Source organism: Macrobrachium rosenbergii, chromosome 21, assembly GCF_040412425.1.
Source record: "Macrobrachium rosenbergii isolate ZJJX-2024 chromosome 21, ASM4041242v1, whole genome shotgun sequence".
Taxonomy (NCBI): Eukaryota; Metazoa; Arthropoda; class Malacostraca; order Decapoda; family Palaemonidae; genus Macrobrachium; species Macrobrachium rosenbergii.
Genome location: NC_089761.1, coordinates 64,556,773 through 64,581,772, shown reverse-complemented (window position 1 = coordinate 64,581,772; position 25,000 = coordinate 64,556,773). Strand labels below are relative to the sequence as shown.

Here is a 25,000-nt window from a genome sequence, read left to right as displayed (position 1 = left end):
AACATTTATATGTTCGCACTTTGTAGTAATTAGCAGAACATTATTAATAATAGAAAATAGTAGTAGTACTATTAGTGGTAATATCAGCAGTACAAGATTTGTTGTTTTGAATACATAGCGGTACCACGAATCTACGCTAGACAGCGTATACGGAAATCATATATTTCCATACCGTCACTCCCAGTCCTGAAGCGAAAGATTGGACCATTTTAAAAAATCAGCGTCGTTTCCGAAATAATATCAAACTGAGGAAGGCGTCTACGAAACAGATCATACAAAATAGACGAACAAAAGCTGGAGCCAAGGGCTAATCTACGGAGAGAAAGGGAGACCAGAGAGAGAGAGAGAGAGAGAGAGAGAGAGAGAGAGAGAGAGAGAGAGAGAGAGAGAGAGAGAGAGAGAGAGAGTGGGAATCTTGGGATACCTAATTTCCAAAATTCTTGGGTGACGAGAAGTGGATCTTCGATTCATAATATTTTGATAACACAACATAACATCTTGTCTGTGGTGGCTGAGCACGGGATAAGATAACCATACAAAATATGGTGTTGCCGACGGTACAAATTAGATTATTACATCTTACAGAAATTGAGTTTACCCATCACAAATCCTTAAAAACCCTCACAATTATAGTTGTTTCTCATGAAAAACTATAAATTTATCACCAGAAATTTTAATGTCTACTGCGAGGGTGATGTCCACAAAAACAGATTAATAAAGGATTTATGCATTTGCATAATACTTAGTTCATACATTTTATTTGAGCTAACGATACTACTGTAGCCTAAGAAATACTTCTCATTTTTACCTCTAATTTCTTCTTTACCTTCGTTAGAAAAATAAAGAAAGCTAAATAAAAAATGACCCTTATATGTCGAATTGCCGCAAACAAATAAAATTCATTTTTACGACACCACAAGCGACAAATTAACAGATGACAGATTACCTAAATGCCGCTGACAGTAATAAAATGATAAAACAAGAGGCGAATATGGAAGAGGCTAAGGGGCCTCCCCCTCCCGTGTGTGTGGTGGAAATAAACAAGAGTCCAAAATAGACTTTGAAAGGGCGCCCATTAGCAAAGCCTACCATGAAAGAATTATGAGTATGTAAACTAACCCCAGCATCACCGGTATCAAAAGCGGCGCGTTTATTTCAATTGAAAAAATGCTAATTCGTAACGTCATGAAATACAATGCGATGTCAATAAAGCAAATAAAATGTATGAAAATAAATGGGACCCCATCTCAATGTAATCATGCGATTTATTTCGCCATTTCAGTATTAATGACCTTAGCGGTTCATCAGGGAACGAAATATCGAAATTACTCTTCAATTTTTGTTTGGATTAATTAGATGGGTCAAAGTTAATGATACTCAATATTAATGACATCTCGAAGAACAGTTCTGAACACAAACGGACATTTTTAACACGTGTAATGGAACACCTTAATTTAATGCACTTTTCAGAATTTATCGAGGTGCATTTTTGGAGGCATTTATCCTGGTCGAACTCTTTCGCGATCACTTTTGCCAATGCGAGCTCAGAACTAAAAAGCGTCTGCCTGCTCTCTCTCCCTCTCTCTCTCTCTCTCTCTCTTTCTCCCTCCATCTCCTATGACGATGAAATAAATGGCCAAACAGATAGATAGATAGATAGATCTTCCTCCTCCTCCTCCTCCTCCTCCTCCCGAAGTCACAGAGAGGAGAGGGGAAAGAACCTGCGATATCTAATGAAGAGCGTCATCATTATCAGGGGCTTAATGGTCCCCGAATTATCATTTCCGTTTATTGGATGATTACAAAGCCATCGAAATCCTCTTTGTAATTTTGGAAAAGATAATTCTCAAATCCATTCCTTGAGCGCCGCCATTAAATCCTGATTATCTGAGACTGAAAGCAGACCAGTCAGACCGAACAATCGGCATCACTTGACTTTTATAAACAAACTCTAAATTGGTCAGGATGAATACAGGTGGTCAGCTATCATCTGTAATTAGGGCAAAACACCCCCACTTAATGTATTTATAACTGTCAGTGAGAGTTCTTCTCAAGGAGCATCATCATTAGAGGAACTCTTAAATTGCTCTCCACATCCCTTGGGGACACGGTGACAAGTGACATTTCTGAGCGCGTTCGTGCCTCCGTCTGTGTGTCCGATGGTCGATCCGCTCTATTGGATCAAACGATTGTGGATGAGAGAGCAGTCCCAGAGAGAGAGAGAGAGAGAGAGGGACGGGGGCCAAGATGGTTGGTTCTTCAAAATCTCTCTTTTCGCACTGCTTTATTTATTTCCAACGAGTTCGAACGGCCCGACAGAGCAAGAGAGAGAGAGAGAGAGAGAGAGAGAGAGAGAGAGAGAGAGAGAGAGAGAGAGAGAGAGGCTGTAACATTTTGACGTAGTCAATCTAGTGTCTATTCTAAGCCACAGACTGGTGTGGACAGACTCCCTCCACTATCCCCTAACTACCGAATTATTGATGACAAGTTGACACAAAGCCACGAAAAACTCTATAGGAACCCCATTAAGTCGATGAAATGGACACTCTAATCGAAACTCTGTTTGTCATTCAGTCGCGGATCCCTTGGTAGCCAATCAGCGGCTCTCGAAGTAGCCGGGCGCGTGACAGGAACCACTCAGCGCACGAGGAGGTCAGGATGGGCGGTCCTTGGGCGGGGCCTCCGATAATCCCTAAACGTAACAATGGTGAGGTGAAGAGTGTAGGTGCGGCTTCCAGCCCTTCAGTATTTGTTGACAAACCGCCAACGCTGCAGCCGTGTGTGACGCTGAGTCAGAAGAAGCAGAAGCGAGAGAAGAATTGGAAGAAGAAGAAGGGCCCTCGCAAGACTTGGCACCCGGGTCTGAAGGAGGACCTTCCTCTCCGGGAGAGTGACTTTTGTGTGTATCTATCCGTCTGTGCTAGGAGGAGTTCGGTAGGAGTTTGTTTAAGTGTTGCGGCGAGAAGACGAACGCGATAGAGAGAGACAGTGGAAGGGGAGTGGCGATCGGCATTTGCGGTAGAATGCTGCTGATGGAAAAGATGTTGCCACACCTCGGCTACGTGCAACCTGCATTCCACGTGCTGAGCCAGTTGGCCAGGCCCGTGCCGCTGCCTTTGGGCCAGCAGTTGCCTACTTTGCCAGGCCTTCCGCCCTTTGGCACTCACAGTGGCCTGAAGTTGGGCGGCATGCCACCCACCAGCCACGAGAACGGGCCGCGACCATTGGCGTTCTCCGTCATGGGTCGTAGTAGCGGCGGCGGCGGTGGATTCCTGGAGCGGTCGTCCGACCACGGCGCTGGTCTGCCTCCAGGACTCCCTTCGCCCTACGACCGAGACGACGATAAAGGTGAGGACCGCACTTATGTACTTGCATGAGGACACGTGACTCATGGGCGCAATAGGCCCTGACTGACTCTTGACCAGACTCGCACACTGACTGACTGACACTCGCCTGACACATCGTTGCGTTCTGTCCACTGTGAACTGTCTTGAATGGCTGAACTAATTACAAATGGTAATTTACACTAAAATATAGTCTGCATTCCTGAAACTTTTTTTTTTTGTTCAGTCACTTGTGTGACATCTAACATTGTATATATCAAAAATATACAGTTTGTTTTTCAGTTTGCTATATGCTGTCTAAGACCATAAATGATAATATCAATAAAGCTTTAAAAGTAAGTCATGAAAATTATTTCTATTTATTCCAGGGCATTAATTATCTCAGTAAATGACATAAGTTACATTATTCCAAATATTGTTGTGTTGTCCTATTAGGAAATGTTTCAGAAAGTAGGCTACTGTAAAATAATTCATAATGTGACCTAACATCCAAATATATAAGTTCAGGTAAAAAGTACAATTAACCTTTGTATATATCAGCATTTATTTGCAATATATGTTTTCTTACATTACCTACTCCGTATAGAGCGTAAACATATTTTTCACTATATCTTTTGCTTAAGACAATTAATGGTTTGCTCTTATTTAAAATGTAAAAAAAAGATTTATCAAAATGTAAAAAAAATCTATATCAAGATTTTTAAAAAACGCACAGGCCAGGCAATTTTAAGAATATACATCATACAAATCCTTTATAGCAGTAGGCTACGAAAGACTCATTCATTGTTCTAAATACCAGATGTAAAAATTATAACATTTATACAACAGCATTAGACATTAATTATCCATCTGTAAAACGTACGGGGACATCGACCGACCTGAATTACCAAGAACCATTTTTTCCGGAAGAAGCCTCAACTTGTTCATTTAAAAACTGTACCCGATAATGCTAACTGCAATTAATACATTTGAAACCGAGGTGTGATCTGGTTACTTACCTTCAATTATAATAATGATGTTGGCACTTAGAATCTCTTATTATTTGGTAATTAATGCAGCGGTCAAAAACTTCCGCTTAACTGGGTAGCTAATTATGTTCCATATTATATAAGCACAGTGCCATATAGGCAAGGGATTTTATGCATAAGGCAGTAAAATTGTTTTTCTTTTTGTGGGTCTCAAATGTTTACAAAGGCGCGAGCATGTTTGATGCAGTAAATTAAAGACCGGAAGTCAACACACAGCCCATTTGCATAACCGCAGTTCATACAGTACTATGTTTTCATACATGTTTGTGTACTAAGGACTGAAATACGCGTATCAGAAGACGAAGGTACTAAAATATCTAAAATTTTATATTGTTGTTTTAAACTTGTGTACTATGGTTTTATATATATATATATATATATATATATATATATATATATATATATATATATATATATATATATATATATATATATATATATATATATATATATATATATATATATATATAGGTGACTGTATATATGCCTGAGTATGATATAGGAATTTAGAGTACTGACAAAAGTATTTGTATTTTTCATAGGCCTTTGAAAAATAAAAAGGAATTCAATGATTCCACAAGCAAGCTGTGCCAGTCGTTCTAGCCATCAGTGTGGTGTGATGAGATTATTGAAATGAAGTATATATATATAAATATAATATATATATATATATATATATATATATATATATATATATATATATATATATATATATATATATATATATATACACTGTATATATGTATTCATGTATATATATACATATATGTGCATATATATATATTTTTTTTAATTCATGAACGTATGGTTCAAAACGGCAACAACAATAATAAATATCACAAAACAATATAAACACAACCACAGACATCCATGTTCGGCAAGCGCTAGTGATGACCTTGGCTTATTTCCATCTAAAATAGGCCGATGAAACAATAATTTTTTTCTTTGCAGTTGTTAATTCGATATAGGACAAATTCTTTTTTATTGATAACATGATTAATTTTCATGGAACACAAAACATAACAAATTCGGATAAATTATACATATATATATGTATATATATACTGTATATATATACAATATATATTAATGTGTGTATATGTTTGTATGAAATGTATATACGGTTTATGAAATATTTGTAAGCTTACGTAATTTATTCTATTCAAATATGTGTTTTGCTTCATATGCCACAGTAATATCCTGTTGAATATACAACAGACAATGTGTTGTTAATTGGAATTGTTCGTGTATATATATATATATATATATATATATATATATATATATATATATATATATATATATATATATATATATATATATAGAATTTGTGTATGCAGGTGGGTGTTTCAGCGCAGGCGCGCATACGAACTGTATATATTCATTTTCGGATATTTATGGGATGGATCTCACGGCATTCATTTTAATAAATTTCAATTCCGACATCGACGGATGCAAGTGGCCGCCGCAAATACCGCTCTTAATTTTTTTTCTCTCTCTCTCTGTCTTTTTCTTTCTAATGTAGGTTTCATTTATGCGTCTATACCATCATGCTGTTGTATTTTTATTCGTTAACGGCATGCGTATCTTTGCGTATACAGCATGAATGTAGGTAATTTAGGGTTAGTGCATTTTCATGTGTGTGTGTTTGTTGGCGAGTGTGATTCCATAAAATGGGAAATATTTACCTTTGCCTTATATACGCTTAATATATATTTACATAAACATACAACTGTATTCAACTTAGAATTTTATATATATATATATATATATATATATATATATATATATATATATATATATATATATATATATATATATATATGCATATATATATATATATAATATATATATATATATATATATATATATATATATATATATATATATATATATATATATATATCACACATTACTACAAGTGAAAAATAAGAGGTCATCAATGGTTTGACTTTATTTTTCGTCAATGGCTTGAAAAAAAGTCGAAACCCGTCAGGACCTACACCCCGTCTCTTATTTTTCATCTGTGGTAATGTGTGATAAATGAATCACTAACAAAAGTGATTATAATCATCGTATACATATGTATATATATACAGATCTATATACCTGATATATTATACACTGCCAGCATGCATTACAGGTGTCACTTTCTGATGTTTTTAAAATTCTAATCAGCGGTCGCCGTAATTTACTTCCTACAAAGGCTAGATCTGTTATAGTGGTAAATAACCATTTTGTTATTATTGTGTCCATGGACCCCGTATAGAAACGGGGACTAAGTTGCGAGGAAGAAGATGGATGCAGAATGCTTCTAAATAATGCCAGCAAGTTTAATTTAACTTGTTTATATTTCTCTACTGTCTTCCCATTCAAGTATAAGTACAAGATACCCATCGGATATTTATTTCCAGTCTCTGATCCAATGTATTTATAAATGCTTTCTCTTTGTATTGAAGATACACTGTTGCAAATGAATAAAAATGCGTAGTTATTATGTCACAGTTTATACTGTACTATAAATTTTGCTGTGTGGATACATCAACACACAAACATTTTGTATATATATATAATATATATATATATATATATATATATTTATATATATATATATATATATATATATAGATAGATAGATAGATAGATATAAACATATATAATGTATAATATATATATATATATATATATATATATATATATATATATATATATATATATATATATATATATATATATGTATAATATTATATATATGATTCACTTGACACTAAAACCCTAGTGACCTGTTTTCCAAGGCAGATGAACACTGATAACAACGGCGTGCCTTAGTTATAGGATGCAGCGTCATCGGATATTTAATTACAGGCTTTCCACTTAGTTGTAAAAGAACTGCTTCATCACTATCATCAGTTTACGGGTCATAATTAAAACGGTATAATAATTCCTTGGCGGAGTTATTTGTTTCGTTTTTAATATGGTAGTCAAATGTTTAAGAGCAGGAAGACAGTGTTCCCGTGGGTAGAATCTTAGCGCTGAACTATTTCTTCAGAAGTCGGTAGCGGTCAGCTGGTCATTTATTTCGGTAATATGATGGACTGAAAAAAAAAAAAAAAACTCTTTTCATTGCTAATCCCTCAAATCGTACCTTGCCGTGTCCGGGTTTAATATGGTTAGCTACAGCACGTCACATTATGTCAAGCCCTCGCCGCTGTTTCCACCTCCTGTGACTTTTTCGCTGTTTGGTTTTTATTCCGGTGATTTCATTTCCGTCGGTCCCCGTTCTCCTCCACTTCTATCGACGTGAATTTACGTCAGCAATGTCGGGCATTCTCTGGTCACTCTGTGGTGAATGTGTCGTGGTCGAACACGTCTTAATAAGTAAATCAAGGGCAATTTGCTGGTTAATGCCACGAACAAAAGGCCTAATACACAACATATGTATATCTATATATATATATATAAAATGTTTATTTTTCTATGCACATTTCATATCATGCGCAGTCACATACAGAAGCTCACAACAGTCCGTGAGCGCGCACGCGTACGTATGAATTAAGGGTGACAGGCCGCGGAAGATAAATGCTGTCATAAATATCACACAAACTAACGATCGCATAAGTGGACTCATAATATGAATGTTGTGGGTAGGGCCATATAATGCAGAAATGACCAATGCATAAGCTGTAGCAGTCACAGGCACTCCAGATGTGTTGTTCTGCTCGTTGATACAATGCATCTGGTTCCTTCAGTACCCAGTTGCCCTGCTTTTTATACATCAGTGAGTATGCAACGACCTCTTGATCCTCCGTTGGTCGGTGATCTTACGTTTTAATCATACAAGGGGCTGTGTATTCCAACTGGCACTCACTCACTCACTCGCGGTAAGCAGGTAGGTAGGCTTACCGCTCGTATTGTGCTTTGCACTGCTCACTGTATACAGTTCCTCCTCTTTTTTTTTTTTTTTGCGTTGTTCCTTAACCCTTCTTGGTTCATTCATATTTGCCTCCATTATTAGCCATTCATTTGGTTTCAACTTAGCTATCTGTTCCATATACTTAATTTTATCTTGCTTCAGTTCTTGTATCCTGATGTGCAAACAAAAGTGTCTCAGTGATCTATTTAGACTGCTTCATGAAAATACAAGATCATTGACAGATCATTCAACTTTTAAATCACTGAATGCGTTGAGAATATGACAAACCTCCATCTTGCGCCGGACATTAACACTCAAGGCTCCCGTCCCTGAGTGACTGATTGACTTAATACTAAACACATGTCACAGCAACTCAAGTCATTACCGCCCAGTTCCTGACAGAAAGAGTGCAGCTTTGCCCTCGGGTGCTGCACCGTGCACTCACTTCTGTTGACATGCGGGTCTTTAGAAACAGAGGTCACTTATCTGCATTTTTTTATCATTTAAATGGAATAATGGAACGCCTGCAAACGTCTGATATGTATATTACAAATATGTATATATATATGTATATATATATATACATATATATATATATATATATATATATATATATATATATATATATATATATATATATTTATATATATATATATATATATATATATATATATATATATATATATATATATATTTATATATATATATATATATATATATATATATATATATATATATATATATATATATATATATATATATATATATATATATATATATATATATATATATATATATATATATATATATATATATATATATATATTATATATATATATATGTATATATGTAATAAATATATATATATATATATATATATATATATATATATATATATATATATATATATATATATATATATATATATATATATATACATATATATATATATATATATATATATATATATATATATATATATATATATATATATATATATATATATATATATATATATATATATATACTGTAGTGTATTTTTCATAAAACGCACGAGGCTTACATCGATGACTAGGCTATGTTAGTCAAAACGAAAACTAAGGAGCTTCTTATCTCCATTTTCCTTAACGATGAAGGCCAAAAAAGGCACCTTTTATTATCCGAGAAGAGGGTATAAATATTATTATTTTCTTCAGAGCCAAATTCCAAGTGAAACGGGCAGCGTTTGACTTGAAGATCGTTTCATTTTCATCATCAGCGTCAAAACAAGTGTTTACAAATAAAATTCACTCATCTATCTGTCTATCTACATATCAATCCATCTATCTGTAAGCATATAAATATATATTAATTAAATATATATGGGTGTGTGTTTGCGCGCGCGCGCGCGGATAGATAGATTCGCGAATTTTATTTTTACATTTTTTTCTGATGCTGCCAGTATATGATGAAGATGAAATGACTGTTAAAAATCCAAAGAAGTTAATTAAGGCACTGTAAATATGAAATACAAACATAATTCATGGAGAGAAAATAAAGACGAATTTTAATAATTACCGAATATATTTTAGGTCCGAAAAATAGGAAGCCCAAGCGTACCACTCTGGGGCGAAAGATAAATGGAAATGTGCTAGGGGAATGAACAAATGCAATTATCAAATACGTAATCCATATTATATGACATAACCTTTACGTAAGAAATAATAGGGAATCAAGGAAAAATAACTGAATTTCCATATTGTTCTTACCTTAGGTATGCGAGTTTCAAGGGATATTTCCAAAAAGAATTACAATATATATGTCTTTAATCAAACAAATACTTAAAATTGAGTCAATAAAATGTGTTTCCAAATTCAGAGTCTCGTCTCGTCTCAAAAATTGAAGTCTCGATATTTTGAGGCTTTCGTGATGAAGGTAGAGCGCTGACGATTATTCACAGAAGTGCAAATTCACTGACTGCAGAAGTAAAAACATTTTTTTTTTTTTTTATAAACTTATTCTTCTCCAGACCTTGACGTTAAATAAACTTCAACCATTTTGAACGCAGTTCGAAATGGGGAAAGAAAGTTTCAAACCACCACCTACGTATCTACTGCCCCGCCTCTTCCAAAATCCTCCACAACAGAAAAAAATTAATTCGGTGATAATTCTACACTTTCGTCAGGCAAAACCCCACCGAGCGGATTATGAGTTTTTTTCTTTTAACTTTTAGTTGAGATATATTGCCTCAGGGTCGGAATATTTTCATTCATTTCTTTGTGAAATTAATAAGAACCTTTCAGCAGAGCGAGAAAAAACAGTATTCTGCCAAATCCCGGGAACTTAAAATCCATTGGAGTCACAGAGTTGTCTCGGCAATTGAGTTTAGGTTATTATTACAGTTATCGTTCGAGTAGTTCTTAGTGTTGATTATGCACTTTGAGCTATGAAGAGCCTTTTTCCCTTGGCTTTGCTAAACCGCAACGCTTCAGACGAATTCGGTTCACGAGGGTGATCACAAGTTGTGTTTCCATTACGTTGACGCTGCATAGTTCACGTTGAGATCTAGGGGTACACCGCAGCTTCGGCTCTGACAGGACAAAGGGTGATTTCACATAAATTTGGATTTCTTTTCCAATTATATATTTACAAGGTATGATTCAGTTACTAGGTGACGAAACTGTTTTGATTTTGGGATAGATATATTTGTTAAAAAAAAAAATAATAACGAAATTTAAAATTCTTTTTGATTGAATTATTCGCTGTTAAAACCTTGTCAAAAACTCTTACAAGCATTTACTATATTTTTGGGCCGATTTTGAGTAAGGCCAAGGGTCAAATGAAAATCATTAAAAATATTTTTGTAACTATATTTTAACACTGTTGCAACTGTATCAGATGTGAAATATTTTTATGATTTTAGAAATGTTTTGAGTCTGTTAAGGGACAGCAAGGAAATGACTCACTTCCCTGACTGTTTTACGAGGGTTTACAAATTACACAGCAAAAATAACAATAATGATATCTTGCACTGCGTAGTGGATTTTTCGTCTTCCCAGTTCTCCTTAATAATAACAGAACATAAAGCGTTTTATTTTATACAAAATCTCTTCCAGTTCGGGAGGTTTGAGATTTTAATGATGAATGGTCTTGTGCATCGAAGTACTGGCACATACTCTCTATAAATAGAACCGCTGTTCATTCAGAGTCTAGCTGTAAACAAGAATATTTCAGTGGAGATATGCCAGTTGCACTTTGGTGTAGGCTGTTTTACTCTGTTGACCTTAGCAGTGTTTTAGATGCCTGGTATTTATATGACTTCGGTGATCTTAACCAGGGTATGGGCATAGCAACCTCATCCTAAAACGCCTGCTGCAAATGGGAAGGCTATCGCCCTCTAGTACCATATTCTCCAAGGGGAAAACTACAGAGTGTGAAATATCGTCGCCTCCGACGCCGTGCGACGCAAAGGGTTTCTGTGGAATTCTGTCACTCATGCCTTTCCTGTGTTTTCACTTCCACAAATTTCCACTTATCTCCAGCTTCCCGTCTCACACTTCTCCAAACTCTCCTGGCACCCACAGGACCCCAGCAGACACTACCACGTACTCTCCTCCCTGGGAAGGTGCGAATGGCTCTTGTAAGTTATCTCCGTCTCCCTTCCACCATTATCTCATCTACGCATGCAACTTCTGTCATTTCCTTTATGGTACCATTTTTCATTCTAAGCAGCCATATGACTTAATATTCTCGGTGCATCTTCATTCTCAAAGGGACCAAATCATCTCTTCCATCTCCCACCATATATTTCCACGAGAAGAATAAATAGCGAAAGTGTCAAAACATTTCCTCGCAACACCGACTTTTTTTGGAAATCCTCTTGACAAGACTCCATCAACTTTGCGTCTGCTCTAGTCATGGAAAATTTTAATTAGCTTCACATATTGAAGAGGAATGCCTTAGTGACACAAGACCCTGCATACTGTCGTTCTATGGACGTCTCCAATTGCCTGCCGGTAATCTACAAATGCCGTCACAAGGTGATTTCGGAATTCCAGTTACTTCTGCAGTGTACGTATTAACAGGAAAATTCCATTCGTACGACTCCTGCCTTTTCTATAATCAGTACTTGATATTTAAGTATTTATTACATGTCTTTCTTTGGCATATTAGCTAGGAGCATAGTGAATATTGTTATCATGACTAACGTAAGTACAATGCCTCTATAGTTACCTTATTCACTCAAGTCACATTCCTTTAATGTTTTTGCTATGACTTCCTTTTCTCGGTCATCAAGCTTGGATTTCACATTCCATTTTGGTACGTACGCAACATGTCTGCATCGATTCTATCATAACCCGCTTATCTATCAGTGTTCGCTTAAAAAAATATGTAGGTATGTATGTATGTATGTACAGCCTATTCTTGTTCATTTTTTAAATAATTACATCAATAAGAAAAAAGAAATATATATACAATATATATATATATATATATATATATATATATATATATATATATATATATATTATAACGGTATGTATTATGCGCATGCACATCATAACGATATTTTGTAAATGCACATCATAACGATGTTTTGTAAATTTCCAGTTTTCAGTGCCATCTGTGAAAAAGCCTTTAATCACTTAAATCTTGCAAATGCATTGATAAATAACAAATATTAGGCCAACTACTTAATTCATTAGGCAAGACTCCGACGAAATTTTCCGGAATTACTTACCACGATCAGTGCCGCAGGATATTACCACACAATCATACCCTGTGCAGGTGTAAATGTCATGTCATAACCCATTGAAATGCATTTCTTCTTCTTCATTATTATTATTATTATTATTATTATTATTATTATTATTATTATTATTATGCCTTATTATGCCTCATAATAGAATACCGTTGTGTTATCCTTGAACATAGAAATAAAATATTTTGAAGTACAATGTGATGAAAAACAATTCCAACCCTCTTCACACCACCTATGATTTGACTGATTATATAAACTGGCTTCACAACACACAAGTGCTCAATGAAGCGGCCTTTGTAAATGTAATAACCAGCAATACAACGTTTTTACCAATATAAAATAAAAGGAAAATAAACCCGCGGTGAACAAGTTCCAAAAGTCATACGAAATCTGTGAAAAGTTGTCGACGGAAAGGAATCAGTAATTGTTAGGTTTCGATTTCTTTCCTTCGGCTGGTGCTTGTTGGCATTTGTTGCATTTTCGCTTCTGCTCGTGCTTCGGAACACTGTGTTTATTATGGTACAAAACAAACAAAAAAGAAACAAAATTGATTTAGCAAAGATTTTACGCATTCTTCTTCTCGTGTTTGCTATGATGTCAATCGGGAGCGAAAAAAGCAAGCTCAGTAGAACAGTTTGGAGATTTTTATTCAGCTTGTAGTTGCAGATGACCAAAGCAACAAGTACAAACTCAAATTTACTAGAGGTCTGTATTGCAATTAATGTTAATCAGTATAGAACAGAAATGAAGAGAATGTTAATTGCGCATTCCCGCCTCTGATCTCAAGTGTATGATAACAAACAATGGTGTGAATGAAAAAAATATGCTAACTGGTCCACCGTCCACATGAGATGCAACGATGAGTCACAATTGGGGAATTATTGATCACGGAGGAGCAGGGGCTTTTAATAAATGTGCGGAGAGAGAGAGAGACAGAGACAGACAGAGAACGTCGTCAAAAGAATGTTAGATTTAATCCATCTTAGAAATTTCATTTAAAGAGCTTCGAAAACATAACGAACAAAAACTACGAAAAGAGTGCAAAACGCAAAGATCCAAAAAGATTATTATATATAAACGTAATTTATAGTATCATTATTATATATAAATATAATTTATATATATATATATATATATATATATATATATATATATATATATATATATATATATATATATACATATATATATATATATGTATATATATATATATATATATATATATATATATATATATATATATATATATATATATATATATTTATACAGGCTACAAAGATTACGAACAAAAATAGAAACAGAATTAATACCATGGATGCGATAAACATATCTCTTTGAAATTAAATTGCAAAAATTATAGCCATATTGATCATTTAAGGTTAACCAAACAAGAGTTACATTTATTTCAGAAGTTAAATGCTTGAAAAAATGTAAACATTTGAACAAATGACAAATAGATAGTCTACCATTTGACGAAAAGTAATGCAGTCAGAAATTTCCGTTTGTGTGTCGGAGAACTTCGTCGACCGCGGGAGAGAAAGAGAGAGAGAGAGGACGAATACATTGTTTGGAACCAGAGAAAATCTGGAAGAAAATCTGGAGTGAAAATGAAGACCCCTCTTAATTACAAACTTATTCGCAAACGAAAAGCCGTCTGTGTGAGCTTGCGCGCACATTTATCTTTACGCCTGTCGTCGGGATCGCTTCCGCAGCCAAGACAAGCAATTCTTCCTTCGAGACTTGGGTTCTTTATGATGGGAAGTGAGCGAAATTACCCATTCATAAATTTTCGAACATTTCCAGATAAGAATCAATGGCGCCACTTCCGTTAGAAGGCTACAAGGCAAATGGGACATACATGGTAGAAACTACGAAAGCAAACTATTCACAATATGTAAATTAAATTTATATATATTATATATTATACACATATAAATAAATATATATATATATATATATATATATATATATATATATATATATATATATATATATATATATATGTCTGTGTGTGTGTGAATGTGTGTGTGTGTGTGTGTGTATATGTGTAAAAAAGAAAGAAGAGAGAAAATATATTTTTTATATATTTATGAATTTCATGTTATACACAACCGTGGACATACATGCTCATGTATATATATATATATATATATATATATATATATATATATATATATATATATATATATATATATATATATATATATATCGGCATCTAAATTATATTATTGAGCACACATATTTAATATATATATATATATATATATATATATATATATATATATATATATATATATATATATATATATATATATATATATATATATATATATATATATATATACATGTATATATATAAAAATAATTTACACATTGTGAATAGTTTGCATTCGTAGTTTATACCATGTATGTCCCATTTGCCTTCTAGCCTTCTAACGGAAGTGCCGCCATTGAGTCTTATCTGGAATGTCCGAAAATATGTAAATATATACACATGATATACAGTATATATATATGTGTGTGTATATATATATATATATATATATATATATATATACACATATATATATGTATATATTTACATTATACATATGTATATATGTATATATAATATACATTATATATATAATATACATATATATGTAAAAGTTGGTGACCCAAGATAATAAGTCAACCCAATGGTCGTTGATACAATCATGGTTTGGCTCCTGAACCACGTTTGCAACGTCTGTGCAGAAAACTTCCACTACATCTGCGACTGCATAAACTCTGACAGAAGTCTTAAAAGCAGCACGTTGAACCCAAGGCACAACATACACAAACACACTCTTTGTTAGTCACCTTAACCTGGCACGAATAATTCACTTTTCACAAACCTTTTATCATCCATTCCATCCATTTGACAAAACCATGATACGAACTCCAAACCATCATTTGGCCTCTGCTAAACATATTAACATATTTTTACCTCTAACTTATTACAATACACATCCTTTGCATCATTTTTCCTCCACTTCTCTTCCGTATATATTATATATATATATATATATATATATATATATATATATATATATATATATATATATATATATATATATATATATATATATATATATATATATATATATATATATATATATATATATATATATATATATATATATATAACCTATATATATTTGTTTGTGTATATGTGTGTGTGTATATATATATATATATATATATATATATAACCTATATAATTCTGACCTTCTAATTCTGCCTATTACTTAAAGGTCTGCTTATATGTTCTACTTTATATGTTCTACTGCTTTATATGTTATACATAAGCACATATAAAGACAATTAAATATTATAATAACTATATATAATATATATATATATATATATATATATATATATATATATATATATATATATATATTTATATTATGTATGTATGTATATACATCTGTGTGCTTTCATTCTCACTTTCTTTCTTAGAATGTGATAAATAACACAAAATAACTCCTCATTTTGATCAATGCTAATCAAGCTTTTCTACAATCGTCAGCACACTCCCATTCATTTTACCGTGAGCAGAAATACGTAATTATATATATATATATATATATATATATATATATATATATATATATATATACATATATATATATATATACACACATATATATAATTATATTTATATATAATATAAACACATGCAACATGGTGTGTTGTGTGCCTATAAAAGTTCATTCCCAGATAGAGATAATTTATGTACCACATTCGGTGTTCCAGTCTTAGTCATTTCTATTTATTTCTCCAAATAATGCGAAGAAAACAATTGTCCGGCTTTTTTTTTTTGGAAATGTAGAAAAAATGCCGATAAGCGAAATTGACAAAGAATCTAATTGAATTGAAGAAAAGGTGAAGAGAGCCATCATAACCGAAATTCCATATTACCAATACCGATTATTTATATAAATCTTATTATCTTGAGATTGTTTTCATACAGTGGCATACGGCCAATTTGTTCGTTGCAAAGGAAAGAGATTCACGATCGGGTCTAAAATGTGATGAATATTCTGGGGCGTGTTATTGTTTGCAGTAGCTCATTAATTGTGGGTAACCGAATGTTTATGATTCATAAAAACAGTTCTGAAATATGTGGGTTTGCTTTGGTTGGACGGAATGAGCATAAAAGGATAACATTCCATCTATCACGTCTTACCGTTTTTGTTTTGTCATTAGTTGGCATTTTTTCTACAGTGCAGTGATACTATTGACTTTATACAAGGACGTGACTGGTTTTACTTTTAAAAGAACCGTTGTAGCAACACTTAAGTTATACTTTTTCAACAGGTTGCAGGAAATTTGCGAATAAGAAAGGAAAATTTAAAGCGCGCTCAGATGCGAAAACTGTAAAGAACGTCTTTGAATAACAAAGATGGGAAGCACTGCTTGCAAGTACAGTAGGTCCATCAAGCTCAAAATTAGCAGAGGATAGGCAGGTGGCGACAGTGGTATGAATCAACGATCTTGGGAGATATTGACGTAGTTATGTACTCGGCAGCAACAAGTACCATTGTAACGTATGAAAGAGATGCATAACTGTGGTGGAACTTATAGTACCATAAAACGCTATAGAAAGTAAGAAAACAAAAAGTGAAATGGTTAATGTGTTTTCGTTGTGTAGCAGCCAGTAAAGTGAGAACGTGGAAGGCTAAAAACCTAAGACAGGAGTCATGGGAAATGAATAATGGTAGACCCAGATGATACGGGTATGAGGCCCAACGAGGTGGGAGAGACAGGAAGAGAACACCAGTAGACGTAGTCAAGGCAAAGAATGATGGGAAGAACACAAAGCCCGAGGTAATGATTTTGACAGGAGACGTATGGGACAAACCACTGAGAATGGCCATTGCTACTCAGGTAGTCGTCGACCCTTCGGTAGTCTGAGGCTAAGTTAATCCAGAAGGTTAAGCGTTTTGCTCAATTCTTAGCATCGCGACAAAAAGGTGACTATATAGGGTACGTATTTACTATTTAAGGTTGCTTACAAATTCCTGATAAAAATAATGACTGGCGCGTAGAATGTTGCTTCAGAAACGTTGATGGTCTAAGACTACCCTCAGAAAAGCAGCGGCAGTTCCTGAACTTCATTGACTCGCGTCTTATCCACTGCATTCAGTAATTATATATTGACTGTTATTTGTTTGTAAATATTATGAGTATTAACTTTTATCTTCTTCCTCTGCTGTTGTATCTTTTTTACGTTATATGGCTCCTGTTTACGGTGTATGGAAGGCTATTAGGTTTGTTCCAGTAAATAATATAATAATAATAATCATCCTAGTTTCCTGCGGGAGATATAACAGATAACATTTGAATGCATGTACAGTAGATGGTGGTAATTACACAAAAAAGGGACACCGACATACCTAACCAAGTCACTCAGTGACATCAGCGATGCAGACGGAAGTTCTGAATTTAGGTGCACTTTGAGTTACATTTTCTTTTCCTTTCACTTTAGGTTGTATCTTGTTTTTGTGCGCCAGAAAGTGCCAAACGGCATCTAAAACAAACAAGTAAGGTTTATGTGGTAAATAACTTGATAAAATTAAAGATGCGTCCTTAAAAACCTCCCAAGGTCTTGGTGAAGTGACGTTTCCGGTGGAGGAACATCCCTCTGAGATATGGGTCCCGTGAGACCTGCCTCAGCGCATTATCCTTGACAGACCAAGATAATATTGAGCTAAAGCGATGACAAATAGTCCACAGAAATGCCCAGGCTCAACCTTTCAATCGTACAGGTATTTTCTTGATGCCAGACACTCGCCAGGACTGTTTGGCCATGCACTTGAGAGGTCAAATTTGCTATGTTTTTCTGTTTCCTATGTCATTTAACGCAGAGCGATGTAATTTCAGCGAAGTGAAAAATCAATTTCAAAAAATTACAATACAATCATCATGCTAATGACAACCATTAGTGACTTACAGGTTCACGGAGAATAGTTAATGCTTACATCTGACTAATGAGGCAAACTCTGCTCCATATCGTGAATTTTTCTTCAGTTTATGATTTTTATCTATAAATGTCATTGACACAAACGACATTGCAAACGAAAAATGTTATGAAGACTTCAGTGTTCCGGCTGAGAGGACCATCTTTCTTTGTGGACGTCTGAGAGTCCATCCTAGATTTCGCTCATCATCGTTAGAACACAAACAAAACAAATTGAACATCAAAAGAGATTTACCGCCGCTGTCAATAAGTTGTCAGAAAATTCTCATCGGCGACTGAGGGGAGGGAGTGAATTCTCTGGGAAAGTACAACGAGATTACTTTTTGCGTTATAAGAACATATCTGCTTATACGGATTTTAGATGATTTTCTTATTTGGTTACACGTTAAAATTTGCACAGCAAAAAACCATAAAAGTGATGTGCATATGCTACAGGAAAATGTTGAATACCAGAGAGAATGGAAAAAACGGCGCACGTGGAGAATTCACGGGAGCCAGACTTTGTACTAAATAAGGAACACATTGGAGTCTTGCTCAGTCTTTCGTGTGGTAACAATAACATGGAGTTAACATGTGCGGGGAAGGTGTTTCTTAAAAACATCTAGAGTGATGAGATACATAAGAGATATGAATTCGTGAAATACTCTGTATTATGTAAGGTATATATATGAATTTAATTACACCTTCCTACTTCAAAGTATACAAGTGCCAGTACGAGTAATTCTCATCACGTACCGTATGTATTCGACCGCAAGTGTTGCAGTCATTAATAAAAAAGCATTTTGTCATTTCAAAGGGTTAGGTCTTGCCGACTTAACAAAGCATAGAATTTTGTTCACAAAGAGTTACACAAGCTTTGAGAGTTTTTGATTGCAAAGTAGGCTGACTGCCAAACAAAGGTCTAAAAATAACATAGATAAGACCACAAGATCTATCTAAGTCCATAAAACAACCACAAATTATACGAACTGAAATTAAAGATCTGTTAGCCTACTGCGCGCACTCACTCTTATCAATATAAATACCTATAAATACTGATATATATATATATATACGCATGTATATATATATATATATATATATATATATATATATATATATATATATATATATATATATATATATATATATATATATATTATATTGTTCATATGCAAATGAAACGAAAGTAAAATTGGAGATTTATTACGAATGGTTTCCACTGAAACAAGTATACAAAGACAACGTATCCATATATGAGGAACGAAATAAAAAACAAAACAGCGTGCTTATGGAACCCTACAAATTACTAGCTCGTAGTCAGTCTTTAAGGGCAGGGAATGTTAATCTCAGCCGTGCGTGGGAGGATACATATATACAGCAATAACATCAAAATCACACGTGTGGTTGCCATTGAGAAGATTGATGAACCTCTGGGCAAAGTCAGTCCTCCATCAATAAAGTCTATAGGAAAAACAGAAACCCGCGTCATACAGCTTTTTCCATAGAAACACTGAAAAGGGGAGCTGCATGGTAAAATATGGTTGCAAAAAATTTACCAGTCATTAACTGTAACAGAAGAGAACACGGTAAATACTTTAATGAATTAAAACTATTTTCTAAGAAGGCACGGTTCTTCGTTGGACGAGCGGGTTCCGTTCTCAGCTACCACTCTGTTGGCCGCGAATTCGAATCTCCGACCGGCCAATGTAGAATAAGAGGAATTTATTTCTGGTGATAGAAATTCATTTCTAGCTATAATGTGGTTCGGATTACACAATAAGCTGTAGGTCCCGTTGCTAGGTAACCAATTGGTTCTTAGCCACGTAAAATAAGTCTAATCCTTCGGGCCAGCCCTAGGAGAGCTGTTAATCAGCTCAGTGGTCTGGTTAAACTAAGATATACTTAACTTTTTTTTCTAAGAAGGCAGTTGCTCTATGGTGACTTAATTCACCAACTCTCCATGGATCTTAAATCTGCATCCGTGGTAAGCTGGATTTACAGACCCTCGTTCAGGAGACAGTATTTCCGTCACCTCTTGTAATGACCACAAACAGTCAGACCTCTGACCAGACGAAGTTCACCTTGAATTCCAACCTCTTACCTGGACAGTCATTTTCTCCAGCATTGTGGCGGGACTACGAAACGTCACAAATAGGTTGATGAGTAAGGTTGCCGAGACTGATCTTTGTCACCACCATAGCTACTAATATGAAATCACTTGACTATAACTAATTGCTGTGAATAAATCCGTCCTTTTTAAAGCCATTATTTTACATATAAACACAAAGGTCGTACAATTTTATTATTATTGGTTTTCTCTCAGGAGAAAATAAAGTTTAGATTTCTGGATAACGTATAACTTAGATATATACTTTAGTATGATGGAGGCTGAATATAGTAATGCCTGAATTGCATACAATGCAAGTGAATATCACAAAGGAAGAAACAACAAACGGTATTGCGCCCACAGATATACGCCAAACACTTGCAGTTCCATTGGCCGGGAGAGATTTGTTTGTACGAGTATGTGCACTTGCTGTTACTACTTAGTTCAACAGAACAATTTATTCACAAGGGGTAAAGATGCGCATTCTATCTACAGTAGCAAGAAATTTTGAATGTAAGATACGAGTTTACATTAATGAAGAATAACAACTTTTATTAGTCTCGTAATTTTATCAGTCAGTCTTTCTGTAATTAACGAATGGTAGGTATCAGGTCATACAAACACTCTCTCGTTCTCTGTCTCTCAAGGGTGATTTACTCAGAAACAATAACTACCGGCTAAACATCCGCCATTGCTAAAACAATCAGAATTTAAAAGACATGACCTTAATGTGGCAGTTTAATAAACTAAGCATCAAACTAAGCGCACAATGGAAACGTAACCCTCTTTATTATATGTCGGTCATCAGCACCGATGCATGGACTTGGAGATAGCACTTGTTGAAGAGTGAAGTTTCTACACGATCGAGATTTGCAGTGTGCTACGGAGTGAACCTTCAGACATCGCAGAGGCAGAGTATGGCGACTAGGATAGACTGATCCTCCTCTCAAAGTGTAGTTGATACCCGGTGTGCGCGTTCTTATATATATGTCAAGAGTATAAAATGGCAATGATGTGTGGGGTTCAGACTATAAAAGCGCATATATATATATATATATATATATATATATATATATATATATATATGTATATATATATATATATATATACATATATATATATATTTATATATATATATATATATGTGTGTGTGTATCTATATATATTATATATGTATATATATACATATATATCAAAGATATATAGCCGCATATATCGTTCAATATGGAATTCACTATACCTTAGGGATAGCATTCACCCAAAGGGTGTATCGGCCGAATAGTAAAGTCTTCTGTTTATCGTTGATCCTAAACCAAAGGCACAGGTTCGAATCCTGGCCTTGGGTAGATGCACTTATTAATCACAATTCCCTTCTGGGTACAATTCAGTACCAAGGTAATTCCTGATTTTAAACGTTATCTCTCTCTTAATATTTGGGTATATAAAAAGTCCCATGTGTATAAGTGGCAAATATATATATATATATATATATATATATATATATATATATATATATATATATATATATATATATATATATATATATATATATATATATATATATATATATATATATATATATATATATATATATATATATATATATATATATATATATATATATATATATATATATATATATATATACATATATACATATACATATATATCTTTATATACATATATATCTTTATATACGCAGCCTTAGAGCCAAATGCAAGAATAAAGTAATACTGATGTCGAACCGGCATCCTGAGTACCACGATGTCATGTTGCTGACCAGACCACGAGAGGGCATTGTGGTCATTACAGTTATATATGTACCTAGCAAAAGTGACCAACAGAACTGATATATATATATATATATATATATATATATATATATATATATATATATATATATATATATATATATATATATATATATTATATATATATATATATATATATATATATATATATATATATATCACTGTAATTATCTTTTGGAGACAAAGGTGACGCCAGTTGGAGTTCCTTCCTCTCGAGATGAGGTTGACAGCCCAAGGCACATTTAGTTCTGGTTGCAACCAACACGTCGTGTAACTATCAGGTCACAATGCACTGTGTAGGGACAATGGTTTATTTAAGAAGCACGCCCATCGCCCATCTTTTCCCAAGAGGCGAACCTGGGACGTCTTGCTTGGTGGACAAAATGCTCCGTTTTGGAGCTTATCCTTGAGGCTGAAAAGGGTGACCACTAAGCCGTTCTAGTGAAAAGCAGAGATGTTGAAGACAGGGTGGAAAACGAAAATAAACTACAAACATTACTCCCAATTTATCAATTGCATATTTTCACGGGCTCTCTTCTATTACCCCTGTTACAGACGGAATAATTTAACATAGTTTAATAGTAAAATTATTTAAATAGATTGTAAGTTTAATAGTAAAATTATTTAAATAGATTGTACTTGCTCTCAGAATTCAAGTATCATGCGGTGAAAAGAAAAATGTGTACAACAGAAAACAACAAAAAATTATTTCTGCTATAATCTGATGACATGCAAAGCAGTACACAGCAGTTAGGTGCAGGTGTACTAACAGATTCTTCAGCAATAGTAGTTGTCAAGGGTCTTCACGGAAACCCAGGCCCCCGCCCCATCTTTCCGAAAAAAAAGAAACTTTTGATGCTGCAACAATAACAGTGCCTGACTATCCCATAAAATAACATGAAAAAGGCGTACTTCTCGTAAAACTGATCTCAGAGATTAATTTATGACATCTATTTTGGTGAAAGCAAATCAGGTGTGTATTAACTCTGCCTAGCTATTGACTTCCATTACACACACACACACACACACACACACACACACACACACACACATATATATATATATATATATATATATATATATATATATATATATATATATATATATATATATATATATATATATATATATATAAACTTAGTTGGATCGAAGGTTTAATGCGAAGTTTTAAATCTTTGCCGTCTGATACCTTTCTGCCTTCCACTTGTCGACCTTCAGGCTCGCTATCGTCTTTTGCTTAGCATGGCTGGACGTTAACCGCATAACTATTGGTATTTTTTTTATAGAATGAAGTTCGGAGTCCTCCTTAAAAAGGAAGCTTTGAACTTGGGAAATTCACATCCATAATTGCAAAAAAAGAAGAAAACAATGTTACTTGTAGTACAGTTACATTGCTACCATTCTCCTGCAATGAAAAGGATTCATTTCCGGATTATTTCTACTTTTTCGGGTCCTTTCATGGAGGAACGCTCAGCTGACCTTGGTCTTAATGTCACTTGCTGCACCATACACTTGCCAAATCTAAAGCAATTTAGCGTGATACTTCTCGCGACATTTTACTGGAATGAGCCCAATGGTATTATTTTGAACTAAAAACTATTTTTTAAATTTTTATAATGCATAAAAATAGGTAAGCGAAAATGCAACGACAACTGCCAACGTTTCATTCTTTAGTGATAATTGTTTCCCAATACTGATTCCGTAACTTCACAGTAGAACGGCACAAGTAGACGATGGGATCGGAAGAGGAAGCTTCGAATGGTAAACTCAGATTTCCCTTGGAGATATTTTACAGTTGCAGAATTTTTGCTTCTTTAAATTACAGCACAAAATTATTCAACAGCAGCGAGCACAAAGAAATAGACCTTGTGCTTTGGCTCTTCATAAACGAAATGACAAAGCTCAATATGCGCTCAGTGAGAATATTTTCGAAATGAAGTAACTAGTGTATTTAAGCAACGTTGAACCTTGCTGAATCAAAACATAGACGCCCTGTCTCTTCTTCGCAGAAGAAAAAAAATCCTAACCTGAAGCGCTGTGCACATTCGCTTACCTTAAGGGTACCCT

General features: G+C 34.1%; 1 protein-coding gene across 1 annotated transcript in view; it reads left to right on the top strand.

Moving 5' to 3' along the window:
- Window positions 1–2,708: 2,708 nt before the first annotated feature.
- The window catches only part of LOC136850254 (homeobox protein unc-4 homolog), a 69,271-nt gene continuing 46,979 nt past the window's right edge, over window positions 2,709–25,000 (top strand). Inside the window, exon 1 of the mRNA XM_067123925.1 lies at window positions 2,709–3,348. Within this exon, the coding sequence (XP_066980026.1) occupies window positions 3,024–3,348 (325 nt within the window). The 5' untranslated portion in view covers window positions 2,709–3,023. The remainder of the gene's footprint in view (window positions 3,349–25,000) is intronic.